The sequence below is a fragment of the Acromyrmex echinatior genome, chromosome 16 (genome assembly GCF_024713525.1).
Source record: "Acromyrmex echinatior isolate Ae372 chromosome 16, ASM2471352v2, whole genome shotgun sequence".
In the NCBI taxonomy this organism is placed as follows: domain Eukaryota; kingdom Metazoa; phylum Arthropoda; class Insecta; order Hymenoptera; family Formicidae; genus Acromyrmex; species Acromyrmex echinatior.
In genome coordinates, this window is record NC_141867.1 from 9,281,057 (window position 1) to 9,297,663 (window position 16,607).

At 26.1% G+C, this 16,607-nt stretch overlaps 1 protein-coding gene across 9 annotated transcripts in view; it reads right to left on the reverse strand.

Annotated features, from left to right (window-relative positions):
- DAAM (disheveled-associated activator of morphogenesis-like protein) overlaps window positions 1-16,607 on the reverse strand; it is an 80,078-nt gene that overhangs the window by 36,509 nt on the left and 26,962 nt on the right. For 5 of the 9 annotated variants that reach the window (XR_015547812.1, XM_087414781.1, XM_087414780.1 and 2 more), the window contains 2 exons: window positions 14,212-14,350; window positions 1,226-1,333 (listed from right to left, as the gene is read on the reverse strand). The exons of 1 other annotated variant lie outside the window; for it this stretch is intronic. Coding sequence is in view for 7 of the 8 variants with exons in the window: in XM_087414781.1 (XP_087270907.1) it covers window positions 1,226-1,333; window positions 14,212-14,250 (147 nt within the window). In the remaining variant the exon portion in view is untranslated. Of the gene's footprint in view, window positions 1-1,225; window positions 1,334-2,012; window positions 2,270-14,211; window positions 14,351-16,607 lie in introns of those variants that run through there. 3 more of the 9 variants (XM_011061659.2, XM_087414782.1, XM_011061660.2) reach the window with 2 other exon arrangements.

Consider the following 16,607-nt stretch of genomic DNA (forward strand, 5'->3'; position numbering starts at 1 on the left):
TATATATATATATATATATATATATATATATATATATATAGAGAAATATTCGAATAAATCCTCTATCCAAAGTTTTTTATTCCGATAATTTTTTACACATATATCTTTGGCGTATAGAAAAAAGATGCATGTCGTCTTCACGACATCGAGAAATTATGTTGTTTCAATTAATTTATCTGTAGATTAATTTTGATGGATTCCACTATAAAAATAGTTATAAAATTCTTTCTTTCTTTCTCTCTCTCTCTCTCTCTCTCTCTCTCTCTCTCTCTCTTTCTCTCTCTTTCTCTTTTTTCACACATTCATTTTTTCCTAATACTAAATATACAATTGTATTTGCACATATAGATTTTTAATTCATACGCCTTGTGATGTGAAAGAAGTGCAAGCAAAGGATCAATCGAGATAATGGAATCTGCAAATCACAGGCCAAACCAAGGACGACCACTTATAGATTATGCCATGTTTCTAAAGGAAATGATTTTCTTGTTTTAGCCAACATCGTGGTTGCGATGTTAAAGACCTTGAATATTCATGCAAGATGGACATGTCAAGTTCGTGATTGAAACTGCAAGACGCCATTCATGAAGCATATTTTTTAAAGATTAGTGTGCAGTTTTAATGTGCAGTATTACTAAAAAAGTAGCAAAAGTAAACAAGTTTTCAACGTTTTAAATTTGCCAAGTGTATTGCTTAATTATATCAAGATTTTCTTTACTTTAACAAAAATAAACATATAAGAATTACAAGAGGAAGAAAGCTGCAAAAATAAACATATAAAAATTACAAGAGGAAGAAAGCTGCAATATGAAAACTAAAATAAATGGTATGTAATTTTTTACAAATATCAATGATGTTAAAAAACATAGCATGTAGCATACGAAAAAGATACATGGAATTTTTTTACAGAATGAAATTTCTGCTAACTTTGGCATTGAAAATGTAAGCGGGTGTAACATAAAAAAATTTATTTTAATAAGCAACAATGATGTATATTTCTGATGTGAATAATAAACATATGTATTCTAAGAACTAACATTTATTTATATAAGCAAGTGCATGTAAATTGAAATATTTCTTTATTTGATTGGTCATAAATTATTATCCATTAAAAAAGCATTGTTTAGTAGACATAATCTAGTAGACATAAATGATTTAGTATCTTTTCTCTTTATTTCATCGATGATTGTATTTGTTTGCATATGAATCATACTTAGACTCTTACTTGGAGACATCCGCAAAATGATTTCTTCACTCGTGATGGCATAGTTTGGCAGCGACCAACAAATTCTTTCAGAGGTTGTGAATTTTTAACAGAACAGTTTGGAATTCTCTGTAAATCATAAATAGTTTCATGTATCATTTGTTATAATAAATTAATTAAAAAGATTTTATAAATCACTGTTAGTTATCGGTAATACACAACACATACATATGTATATATATGTATACATTGTATTATTTTATATATGTATACATATATAAAATAATAAAAGTAAAAAAAAGCAAATTATAAAGACAAAAATTTAATTTAGAATTTTTTATACTTAAACACAAGATCATTTTACGCAATATTATTACGCAAAATATTGTTTTTTTAGAATTTAATAATTTAAAAATAATTAAAAATTTAATAATTATTATTTCTAAAATAATTAAGAAAATATAATAAAATGTTATAATTTTGAATTTCAGTAATAAAACTTTATAAAAAAGTGTCTATATGTATAAATTAATCAAAAAATATATGAAAAAGTATATATATTTATATGTCTAAAATAAAGTTTAATCTATAAATATATACAGTTTTCATTGGAGAGACGTAACAATACATAACTTGAAAATATGTATGGAAATATATATAAGAAATTATACTATATCTTAACAAATAAATTTCGCATAATTTATAATTAAAATTCTATTTCCTGTTTCTTTTCTCAAACACGGTGCAATGAGCAAATTGGAAGTGATGTGTTAAATTAACGGAAATTAAAGCAGCAAAAGCATCTTACGTGTCAACAATTAAAATTTCTTCATAATTTGATCACCCACGTGAAAAAAAGCGCCATCTGTCAACTATGGCTCCGAGCAAGACGCTATTGGTCTGTTTTCTATTCCTGCACTCGAACTCTCTTTCTCGCTTTCAACAAACGTCGAACATATAACTATTTCACTTTCTGTTCCAAAAGTGTACACTAGTTCAGCCACAGAAAATTGACCTTTTTATTTCAGTTTTCATCGTTGGAGGACATATTAATTATAGTGAGTCATTTTTCTGTGTATAATAACAGTATTATAATAAAGAGGCTTCTCTTTTACTCGATTATAGCACACAGAAAAATGATGAATTATAATTGACATATCCTCTAACGGAGATTTTTCACGATAACTTCTCTTTCACATACACATAATCATAATCCTCCTTACAATTAATCGTGATTTTTATTTTTGCATACTTTGCAAATGAAAACTGTTTCGTTCGCACGTAAATACTCGAGAATTTGAGTCACCAACCAGTTTCATAGGCAAGAAATTCTCTTATCTCGCACTTTGAAATTCTTATCGCGCCGGAAAAACAGAACAACGTCAATTATCGTGCGCCAGTTATCGCGCGATTATGCATATCGTTGTGATGTCCTCGATGGGACCAGTCGACTTGCAGTCTTTTTTTTATAAGAAAAAAAATTTTTTAAAAATGTATTTGATATACTGTCATTGATTCATTAATTTTTTATTTCTGTATAACAAGAAAATGATATCAGAATCTAAAATAATTTCTTTATATATTCTTTTTCTTTATATATTTAATATGATAAATTTTATTTAAAATAAGTATTCATATTTTAATCTTGAGATATGTATTCTCAAAAGTTATTATTTTCAATGCAAGTTCTATTACACATGGCATTCACGGAAGTTATTACACGGAACTATGATGATTAACGAATTTGTAAACACACTTTCTAAAAATTCACATTATAATCCGTCTTAAATTTTTTCTCATAAAAAAAATATATATATATATATATATATATATATATATATGTATCCATTACAAATTTATGATTTACTATTATTATCAATTTATACGTAATAGTATTATAGTAATTGTATAAAAATAAATAACATTTTAAAAGCTATATCAGTCTTATTATCAATTATTTAAGCACTCATTATGTAATATTAAATCAGAAGGATAAAAAAAATATTAAATTCTTCAGATTCTTTATCAACATGATGCTTTAGATAAGTATTAGTGATTAATAAGTAATCTATTGTTCGTTAGTCATATACAATATATATATTATAATAATAAACTTTATACCGTAATAATAATAATAAACTTTAATACGCAATCATTAATGCATTGTAGTTGTAACGGTCTCACAATACTTTCATCGAATAATTAAGACAGAAAATGGAGTAGATATATACTCATCTTTACGAATAATCTTTATGAGAAAATATATGCACAGCGAAAAACTGTTATTTTAATATTTACATCGTTACAAAAAATATATGATCTTATATGTTGTTTATATAATGTATTTTATATATATATATATATATATATATATGTATATATATATGTATATATATTTCGTATATGTATAACTAAAACTTTTTAAACTTTAAAGCGTTTAGAATGTAAAAACCCCTGTAAGAAGATTTATATTTGTACATGTAAGTAAACATATAAGTATATATAAACATGTATGTATAAATACATATATACATATATGAAATGTATATTATTTATTTGTATAAATTTCTTTCTTTTGTAAAATTTCTATTTGATACAAGAAAAATAATAATATTAAGAGATAAAAGATTAAAGGATAATTTCCGCATTGTTTTTTTGCAAGAAGTTTGAAGAGATAAGAACAATTTAACTTTTTGTGAAAGAAACAATACGAAAATTACCTTTTAATTATTTTTTATGTCTCATTACTTTTTCTATATGAAATTTTGCAATAATTTTACAAAACAAAGAAACATGTATATTTCTTTTATTTTACAAAAAGAATATGTCTATATAGATAATATGTTATATTTTGTATATATATATATATATATATATTTATACATTTTTATACATGTTTATATATATTTACATAGTACACACATATATATATATATATATATATATATATATATATATAGGTGTTGGAATTAATTCGTAGCGTTTTTTTAATGAAAGAATGTTATTTATTTCACATGAGCATTAAAAAATACATTAATGAAAGTACTTCCCATCACTTTCTACTACTTTTGACCATCTTTCGGGCAGTGAATGAATACCGCGTCGGAAGAACTGTTCATCTTTAGATGAAATCCAGGAATCGAACCATTTTGTACAATCTTCGTAAGATGTGAACTTCTGCTCGCACAAGCTATGAGCTAATGATCGAAACAAGTGGTAGTCGCTAGGTGCAATATCAGGAGAATACGGCGGGTGCGGTAGCACTTCCCATTTAAGTGTTTCCAGGTATGTTTTTACCGGTTTTGCAACGTGTGGGCGAGCATTGTCGTGCAGCAAGATGACTTTATCGTGTCTTTCGAAGTATTCCGACCGTTTTTGCTTCAATGCACGGCTCAAGCGCATCAGTTGCCGTCGGTAGAGATCTCCAGTAACGGTTTCATGCGGTTTTAGCAGTTCGTAGTATATGACACCCTTCTGATCCGACCAAATACAGAGCAGGAGCTTTGAGCCATGGATATTGGGCTTTGCCACTGATGTTGATGGTTCGCCGGGCTTAACCCATGACTTTCTGCGCTTTGGATTGTCATAATGGATCCACTTTTCGTCACCGGTAACAATCCGATGCAAAAAACCTTTTCTTTTCTGCCGTTGAAGCAGCAGTTCGCACGTGAGAAAACGTCTCTCAATATCCCTTGGTTTCAATTCATATGGGACCCAATGTCCTTCCTTCTGGATCATGCCCAAACTTTTAAGACGTTTTCCTATTGTTGAGAAGTCAACTTCCAATGACGTAGATAATTCTTTAAGTGTTTGACATGAGTTTTCATTGAGCAGTGCCTGCAAATCGTTATCTTCAAATTTTTTCGGCTGACCAGGTCGCTCCTTGTCATCCAAGTCGAAATCACCAGCTTTAAAACGTGCAAACCACTTCCTACACGTTTGCTCAGCCAGAGCATGTTCACTATACACATCCACTAAAATACGATGAGCTTCAGCTGCACTTTTGTTCATATTAAAGTAATGAAGCAAAACTCCCCGCAAAAACACTTTATCTGGCACAAATTTTGACATATTCAATGAATTATACAGTATTGTTATTTATGATTTCAAGAAAGGTTATGTACGGCAAATGACGTCCTATGATAGATGTTTACAATGTATACAGAACTATAGGTAACAACGAAATAGTGTACTGCTTGTGCCATCTCTTGTAAAACGCTACGAATTAATTCCAACACCTATACATACACATATATGTATATACATATGTATATTAATTATATGTATATTATAATAATATGTATATTAATTATATATATATTATATGTATATTAATATGTGTTTTTATATGAAAAACTTTTTATTTGGATGGTATGAGTAATGTCTGAACGACAATTATTTTTTAATTCTTTTATAAATTCAAACAATTATTACTTCTATATATACAAAAAGTTAAATAAAACTTATTGTAAAATGCGTATGTACATCAAATTGCATAGAATATAATCATAAATTTTAAAAAACTATTAAAAATGTATGCATATAAGAATTATTTGTTTATATTTTTCATATAATTTTACATATTAAAATAATATAATGTAAGAAAATTATATCAATTAAAAACAAGCGCTTTTATGTACAACTGAAAACATATTAAAAATACGTATTGCACATATTGTATGTAAAAGATCGTATTTATTAACAGACATGCGATTATATTCATCGATATGCATGTCAATAAATTCATATATGCTTGTAACAATGGACAATAAAGAATAGCTGAATTACTTCATATCTTTTCTCTTTCGTATTGTTTCTTTAGCTTCTTCTTATTAGCTCTGATCTTTTACATTTTTCTTCTTTTTTAAGTATTCTTATCAGAAGTATTCAAGTAAAACTTTAATGCGCCTTTTTTTTATCGATATCAGTAGACTAAGTAAGTATCTGTTAATGTATTGCGCGGTTGCCGTTTGGGATTAAACTATCTCCAATAAGACTATTTCCAATAAGAATAATTTTCTCTTATCAATCGCTCTATGTAATTATTCTATGTAATCGTACTATTTTATCATTCTATTAAGAATTTTTATAATTGCACAGTTAATATGATTGCAAATTATATTAAAATTTATACATATTAAAATTAAAATTCTAGATTATAGAAATCTAATAGTAATATAATTGTGTTGTATATATATGCTCAAAAATAATTGTAGTTAGAACAATATTTATGTATTAAACAATAATTTAGATTTGTAAATATAATGAAAGATTTGTTAAAAAGGAAGAAAAGAATAAATATATATATATATAATATATATATATATATATATATATAAAAATATTAGGAATAAATATAATATATTATTAATTGATATACACATTGTTATATTTATTAGAGGTAAAAAATTTAAAATACAATACAAAATACAAAAAACTTCTATGGTACATTTCATTATTTGAATTCTTTCATACTATCAGCTTTAATGATTGTAATAAATAAATCCGTTACTATATTAATATTTGTTAAATACGGAGACTAAAAAAAGATGTGCTTCATTATTTAATTTTAGAAAAAAGATTTAATAGGAGTACCCTCTTTTTATCTGTATATATATATGTATATATATATATATATATATATATATATATATATCTTTCTTCTCTCCTCTCTTTCTTTATAATTATTTGTATTTTTTAAAATTATTTTTATCTATGTGTTTTGTTTTGTTTTTACGAAATTTAACATATTATTAAAATTATAATCGTAGGAAGATAGAAAACCAATGCGAGCCAATACAGATTGTTAGTGTGCAAGAATACCATATATTTCGGAATGAAATAAAATTATAGATGACTCTTATTATGGGATCATCTTTAATGTAGTTTTTGAAAAAATTCAATTATGTAAATTAATTATGTACTAACCGCTTACTATTTCATCAGTATAATAAATGTAGAATTTGTTTATTTAACTGAATACTCAAACTGAATACTCAAACGAATTATATTATCTGCAATATATAATAGCATGAAAAATAATAAAAGACATAAAATACTAATACAAAAAAGATTAAAAAATTTATACATTTACATTACATATTGACGATCAGATAATTTAGAACGTGTGTACAGTAAGACATTTCAAGAGTGTGTGAAGAAGTCAAAACGAAATTGTCTACAATAAAAAAAAGAAAAATAAAAAGTCTAACGAGTTATAAAAACAGAATATGTGCATTAACTATAAAACTCGAAAAAATCATTCTTGTTAAAATAAATCATGGTATAAAAAATCCAATATTTCAGTATCCTCTTGTAAATTTAAACCATTCTTTTGTTTCTTAATATAAATAGACTCTAACCCACAAATAATTTTAACACACACTGACAAAGGAAATGTAGAAGTAGCTCTTGACAAAATTGATTGATGTAAATAAAATGGACTTTTTGCTTCCAGATACTACCTACATTATTATCAAACGCAATCCTTGAAATAAGATATTATCTGACTTAAAGGATTTATTGAAAATTTGGAAAAGTCGAGAATTAGTTTCTGATCATACTTATAATTTTTTAAATACTCAACAAATACCTAGGGTTTATGGCCAAAATACACAAGCGCAACCTGTTATGTGTTATAGTTTCCTCTGGAGGCAGTCCCTTACATAATCTGGCGACCTTTTTACACAAAATTTTAGATGATAACTTAGAAAAATCTTACGGTTACATAAAGACAGTTTTCAACTTGTGAATGATTTTACTAAAGTAAATTTATCTAATGACTTGGTGTTGATATCATTGGACATCATCTCACTTTTTATAAACGTACCTGTAGACCTAGTGATAAAAAGTATTGGTCGACGTTGGTATTTTCTTAATACATAATCTGTATATATATATATATATATATATATATATATATATATATATAGTATATTAGTATATATATGTATATATTAGAATATATATATTAGTTTAACTCTTGAAATGTCTTACTGTACATACATTCTAAATTATCTGACCATCGTCAATGTATAATGTAAGTGTATCCAGTTTCTTTAATATTTTTTGTATTAGTATTTTATATCTTTTATTATTTTTCATGTTATTGTATATTGCAGATAATGTAATTCGTTTAAGTATTCAGTTAAATACGATAGACAAGTTCTATTATTATATTGATGAAATAATAAGCGGTCAGTACATCATATTTAAATTTACACGATTGAATTTTTTCAAAAACTACATTGAAGATGATCTAATAAGGGTCGAAATGTCTGTAATTTTATTTTATTCCGAAATATATGATATTCTTGCACACCAACAACCTGTGCTAGCTCACATTGGCTTTCTACTTTCTTATGATTTATTCTTTGGAGCCTTTAATCAAGATTGAGAATTTTGAAATTATAATAACAAAATTTAAATATATATTTCACAAGAAATGTCTTTTAATTAATTTATTCTATGCTATATTACATTGTACTTTCAAAAATAAACAAAATAAATTATTAAATATCTACTCATTTTAGAATTGTGTCATTTAATAATGAAAAAAAGGAATTGTATAATCATTAGAAATTAGTACGTTCTCTTCGTATGCTATTGTACTTTCGAAAATGTCTAAAATTTCATAAATTATTTGATGTACTATCCGTGAAATGAGTAACAGACTCAGAAAGCGTGCAGATTTTTCGATCGTAATAATGACATTAATGACATCGATGTTACTGATGAATAGAGACGTAATATGATCAATATTGATGTGCAGTATTCGTGATAATAGTGTTTACGTTCTAATTTAACAATGTGAACAGATGTTTGATAGATCACTAATACAGACAGCCACGGCATGAAACTCGAATGCTATAAAACAGGAAGATTCTCATTCATCCCTTGAACTTCAATTCTTTTTTCGCTAAATACTTATACAGTGATGTACACGATGGGATATACATATATAAAGAGCAAATAAATTAAGTAAATCAATTCATGAGAGACAGCGCCATGCTCACATTGCATTTAAGCAAGAGTGGTAGAAAGCAAAAAGCCTCGATGGATTTGTTGGAATTTCAACTTATATATATATTTGCTTAAGTTATAAATGCGACTTATAAAAATCTTGTTCAATATAAATGTAAAAAACGGTAATTAACTTTAAATGATTCACAATTAAATAATTCATTAATATTTTACTAATATTCATATAATGTTACTTCTATGCATTTACTGATTTATAATTACAGATATTTATTAATATAATGTATTTTATTTTGTATGTTATTTTATATTTATTATGTTCAACTGCATTTTGTGTGTATTTATTATTTAAACCTGATACCATAAACATCAGCTACATTGATATAATTGACATTTATGTTATCAGTTTAAATGATAAAAATAATAATTATTAATGAAACATTAATGATTCGAATATTTGAGAAAACAAAAAAGTTATAAAGAAAAATAATGAATTTCTTGAATAAAGTACTTCTTAATTTAAAATCAGTGCACGCGCACATTAATAGGAAGATTTTCACTCACATACCTTTGATGATGATTTAAGTATTTTTTTCGAAATTGCAATAAAAAGTGTTATGGATATTTCGTCACATGCTCATTATATATGAAGAATCACATATTAGAAAGTCAATAAAATTTTAATGTGACAATTAATCCAATTAGGATAAAACCACTAGATGTGAATCAGGCACTAATTTCCGGATCACTTTTGATATTAAAATAATTATAATATTTTTTATTAAATGGTACATATCACAAGATTCTTTAGCATTAGTTTTATTTTTTTCAAGTGTCAATTGAATTTAATTTCATAGGAATAGCGCTACACATTTTTTTGTTGTTAACCAATTATGTGTAAGGTTAATTAACGTATGCGACTTTAAAATTCAAACTATTCATTCAAAGTGTAATATCATAAGAATTTATGGCTTTTATAGTTAGGTAATAATTAGGTTTCATGAAAAAAATTAACATTATTTTCAGTTGAAATTAATCCAGACAGCAAAATGCTAGCAATATGCCAGCAGCACGCCAACAGTATAGCTTGATCAGACATTATGCAGATATTAAACTGCTGCTTCCTCATTAAGCTTACTTTCTAACAGCATAATCTGCTAACATGAAACGATGGTAGAAATGCAATAAAAATCGAGCATTCTTTGTTACAAATACCGTGACAGCAAATACGTAGCAAATATTGGCCAAAGTTTACTATATCAAATATTAATAGCAGAAAGACAGCAGAAATTAAGCATAATCTAATGTCATAGTGACAACGAAATCGCGGCAAAGCTACAGCATAATTTATTATATTAAATATAGTCAGCAAAACTACAGCAAAAATCGAGTATAGCCTGCCGTCACGACGTGACTGCAGAAAACACGCATAATAAATAAATAAAATTTATATTATACATTTAACTTTTATTAACTAAATGCATTAATTGATTAAAGAAGTACTTAATCAGAAGTATTTAATCAGAATAAGATTTTGCTAAATAGAAATTGTATTATTTAATTTTTTTGTATCTTAATAAAGTAGTGTTAATAAATGAATAATTTTTCATATTGAGAGAATTGTTGCTCGGTTTAAAAAAAATCAATTTAATATTCAGAATTCTCTATAGGAATTATGTCAGAAATTAAACCGATAAGAAAATATTACACATTTTTATTTTCACTAACCGCATGTAGTCTTTATATTTTTTTAAGATTAATTTGGGAAATTTGGGGAGATTGATTGCGTTAAAAGTCCGACAACCATATCGACACGCAATTATCATTTCTGAAATTAATTCATTTATATGAATATATATATTAGTTTAACATCTCAATATTCAAACCGTAGTGGCGCTTCGTATTTAAAGTAATGTTATTTAACATAAACAGTCTTGTTTCAAATCTTATAGTCTTTATATTTGCCCGTGATAGAAATTTAAATACGAGATAAAAAATATTGATAGATAGATACCGATTGCCTATCGGTAAACGGGAAAACTATGGTACGATATAACATTTGACGACAGATTATACATGATTTCTACTTTTTTCTTTCAATAATTAATAAAGTAAATCGCGACATACATATGCCGCGTTTTAAGCAGTCACATCGTGATAGATTATCTTCGATAGATTATCTTCGATTTTTGCTGTGTATTTGATGTCAGTATTTGATATAATAAGTCGTGCGATATTCTTGCTGCGTTACCGTTCTCACAATGTGATAGATTTCTGAGTACATTTTGCTAATTTAACATGACAAACCTAGCTTTAGTTTATTTTCTGTTTATAGTGTACCAACATACAAGTATAATGTTTGAATTTTGTTCTATTTATGCTGAATTATTGTATACAATTTTTGTAGCATTTTTTTTAAGTATGTTATGACGTATTGTCTGAAGAATTTTTGCTGTATTTTTGTTAACGCTATTGAAATGACATCGTGCTCAATTGCTGCCTGACTTTTTCCAACATAATATGTAGCATAAATTTGCAATGCGTGCTTTTGGCACGCATATTTAGTCTAGCTATTTGGGTAAATGTGTTCGCGGGTGTTGTTTAATCACTATGCTATAACAATATTTTTATTGCGTAAATTTATTATAAAAATGTTTAAAAATTTGTCAAATCTTACAAATAATCCCGAAAAGATTTATTTGTTTTAAGTATCAAAATAGAATATAAAATAGTATACAAAAAGTGTTACTATTCATAATTTAATTGTTTTGCTAAACGTTTAATTTTCATAAATTTTTTAAAAATTATCATTGATTTTTAATTGTCATTAATTTTAAATAAACTTGAATTTGTTATAATTGCATCATTATCCGTAATTAGAACTAGATGTGGATCATCAATTATAATTTCGTTATATATATATTACGATATGCATGCACAATCATTTTTATTCTTATAAAGTGTAGTAATGCCATCAGAATAACGCATTTAGTGAAATGATTTGCAATTAGTACATGGGATCTAATTGTTAACAACTGTTACTGCTTTATTTAAGGGGGAACATCACTGTGACAGCCGAAAAAAGAAGAATATCTTTGTGGATTTTTTTTTGTAAAAACTAATAGCTTGTGTAAATTATTGTCTTTATACAATTAGTACACATATTTACAAAGTACATATATTTACGAAGTTATTACAAAAAATTCATTAAACAATATTAATACGAGTATTTCTAGTCTCTTAGTGCTCATTGATGTGCACCTCGTCTGGAAAAACATGGGTGCACGGGTGCTCATGCTGTGTCTGAACGGGAGATTTAAAATAAAATTTTTTGTTTTAAAATAGGGAGAGTCCGGAGTCAATTGACTATAAGGGTAAGTAGAATAATCGAGGCTACATTAAAAACACGCGAGACACGCATAAACGTGTCTGAGCACGCAGCAATGACTGCCGCTGAGTCTGCTGTAACATCTTGTTGCGAACACATTTATGACAGAAGTTATGCCACAATTTTAAAAAATCGTACACCTAAATAAATATTTTTATTCTTAAAGTTTTTGTTTTACAGTCGTATATGATTGTCTGAGATATTTAATTTCTGTTTAGATAGTAAGTGTAGCTCTTACTTAATAAAGTCCAACAGATTTTTTTTGTTTATGTGTCTTTTTTATCATATATTGTTAATGTTTTTAAAAAATGAACGGATGGGGATAGCAGACTAACCACAGCATGGAACTATATGACTCATTTAGTGACAATTCTTAAAGTACTAACTCAAAATTTTATTCCTTTAAACAGATTTACCTCAGTGGTAAATGTTATAAGTTTAGTTCCCTCCCCATGTCCATCTCGAAAACTAGGCTCATTTGACGTGTTTTTGCACGAAATGAACAAATTTTGCAAAAGGAAGCATTGTTTTGCTCTGCGAAATGAATGTTTGTTTAAAATATAAATTTTATAAAAGTTTTATTAATATGTAGCCAAAGATGTAGCTTAAAATACATTAATCTTTATTTTAATTATTTTAGCCAAATTATTAAAATAAAGCCCCTCCCCCGGTCCCAGGGCTAGTTGAATCAGATGGAATGCATTACAAAAATGCATTTTTTTTCATATTAATTATTTCATATTAATCAGTTTCCCCTTATTATTAAAATATTATTAGGTAGTCAAATGTATGTAGTAACTGGTATAGAATTCATTTTTTCAATAAGTCTCTTAATTTCGTCTGTAAAAATTCGAAACTGAAAAATTAGTTTATGCATCTGATCATGTGCTACTCCATCATATTTATAATACTATCGTTCTGTTACGAATTTCAACATAATATTTTAGGGACATATTAGGGACATAAGACTCTAAACATTACAAAAATGCAAAAAACAAAAAATCGATTTTTTGAATCCGTCACAGTGATGTTCCCCCTTAATTCAAATTAAACAATATAAAACGATAAAATGAAATAAAATGGAATAAAATCATTCATAACGCATTCTTTATCAATCATGACTATTAAATGTTTTATTAATTGTTTGATATTGTTCTGGATAAAAAAAAAAGATTTTTTTTAAAGAGTGATCTACAACTAGCGGTTTTACCCTGTATGTAATATGTTATCAATCCTATATCATCATAGCTTTATAGAACATATTAATTAATTAATTAAATAATTTAAGTGCCATGGTTTTTAATTGGATAAAAATTAGTTTATTTATAAATCCAAATAATTGTTATATTATTAAACTCTTTCATTATTATTTACATATACTATCTCAAATATTTAAAAAAATTGATTATATTGATGGTTCGGTATCTATTTTTCCAACTGTACAATTACACAATTGTCATTTTTAGCTCAAATACAATTAAGCAATAGCAACCGTAAATTAGAGCATATACAAAGCATTTATTATTCATGTTGCTAATATACCATAACAGCGTGTTATATTTAATTTATATAGTTTATAATTAATGTGTTATTTAAATTATATATATAATTATATACTAAACTAAACTATAGACGTTACCAAATTTAATTTTCCTATTTTCTCCAACATGATGTCCATTTTCAATTTCCTCTTCAAAATAAATGTTTTCTTCTGAATCGAGAATCAAGACATCTCATCTCGGATATACATTCGAAAGTTGCTTGCTTCCTACGTAAGACTGATCAATATTTGCGATTACATTATTGAATTACATTGTGTCTGTAGAGTTTAAACTCAACACTTAAAATTAATTTTACTCTAACTATTAAGATTTCATTTTGCTGAAATAGTAGAGACTGGGGATAGTTGTTAGAAAAACAATTCTTAGAAATATACATGTCTTTCTTTAATTATGACAAATACGTTTATTTCTTTTAATATTTTGTAATTGTAATTATGTAATTGTAATTGTAACGTAACAAATATTTGAATTTATGGTACTATTTGCAAAAAGGTATAATTTTAGACTATTTATGATTAAGATATCAAAATCCGAATTAATACATCTTGCTTCGATTTAGGGCAAAATGAAGCAAAACTAGGGAAAGTTGTAACATATTTTAAAAACAAATTATCTGTTCTAAAACATAAATTGACTGTTTTAAAAAACACAAATTCAGTGCTTTAAATTCTATTCTAAAACAGAAATCTTCTTATATTGTATTATTGTTTTTAAATCAATAAATTTATTATTAAAAAGCAGTGAATTTGTGTTTTAGAGCAGAAAATTTGTTTCGAAGCAGTGAATTCGTTTTTAAAATAGTAAATTTGTGTTTCACAACAGATAATTTGTTTTTAAATCAGTTTGTGTTTATAAAGCAGTGAATAATATCTATTACAATAAGAAATACAACACATTCGCGGCCATAGAGCATGAAAATGTGACCTCATCGCGTACTTGCATTGCAGTATATTTCGTGTGACAGATTTCCTAACCTGAATAGTCGTCAACTTAAAATATTCATTTCACGAATCAGAGCGACATTTTTTTCTTGTCAAATCTTGATTTTTATACGAAAATGCATAAACATTCAGTGCATTTTTTATTAAAATTTGAGGTGAGCCGGCTCTTCTTAACATTTACCGTTTATTATAATGGTGTTACAATGTATCCTGGCGATGTGGTACTTTTAACCCCAAATCGATGTTGTCAATATTTACATAAATATATTTAAAATCACTTAAAGATATGCAAATAAAAAAAACATGCACATAGTTTGAGAAAACATATTTTAATTAATAAAATGAAAACATGATAAAAAGCATTTTATTTGAAAGTTTAAAGCAAAAAAGTACATCGTAAATTTACATTTACATGGCTTATCTGAGCATATAACTACCCTACATATAATTTCTTTTACATGCGGCGCACGCGCGATTGATGTCATCAAGCAAACGCAGGCCTTGGTATCGACTATTTTTGTTCTTCATATGATTATCTTATTTTTTATCATTAAAAAAAACGCATTGTTACTACCTCCGTTACAACTGTCCCCAGTCTCCCCTAAAGATCGATAGAAATTTATTGTTTTACTATTTTTGTTTGCGGATTGAGATTATACGCAGCATTGAAGCTGTATGTTTTTTAAATCAATTCATGTTTAAATCAGTCCTCTCCTTTCACTCTTATAATCGGAGATTTATGATTCTTCTTTATCAATCAATGTGTTTTTAAATTAAATTCTTGCTTTAAAAAATAACTAGTTAAAAAAAAATTATTTAAAGATATTAAGTCAATCTTTAAATTGCAATTTTGACCGCAATTTCATGTAATTATAAAAATTGGATACATCTAAAATATTTAATTAATCATTTATTAGTTATACAATTTTCCTAACTTACACAAATTTTTACTAAATTTTATATTAAAGTTTTTTTTTATTTTCAGTAATATTTAAAACATCATATCGATATTTAAACACGATGTTTAACACTTAAAAATATATCTTCATAATGACAGTTTATATAAACTTTAGTATGTAATTAAGATTAAGTTTTATAACAATAAAGTTAAATTAGTTGTAAAAAAATTATATTATTTATTATTATTATTATTTATAATTTGTTTATTATTAAACTTAATTATTATTATAAAGTCATTTTACATATTAGGTATATATTGGTTTACATATATTGTTTAGTCTTTGTTATCAGATTATTTTATAAAAATATATTTCAAGGTTTTGTTTCACTACAGAGAAAGATTCTTACAAATGTTAATCAATTTGTAACAAAATCTGCCTTTCATATTTCTTATCTTTGATTATTCTTTTAATGTCCAAGATATATCTGAGATCTACCTTCAAGTTGTAACAAAATTATCTTTGTAATTTATTATTAAAATTTTAGCTTTTATTCCAAAAGATAATTAATATATTAATATATTAATAAAATTGTAGCTTTTATCACTTTTCATTCAATTTGTTGTTTATGTT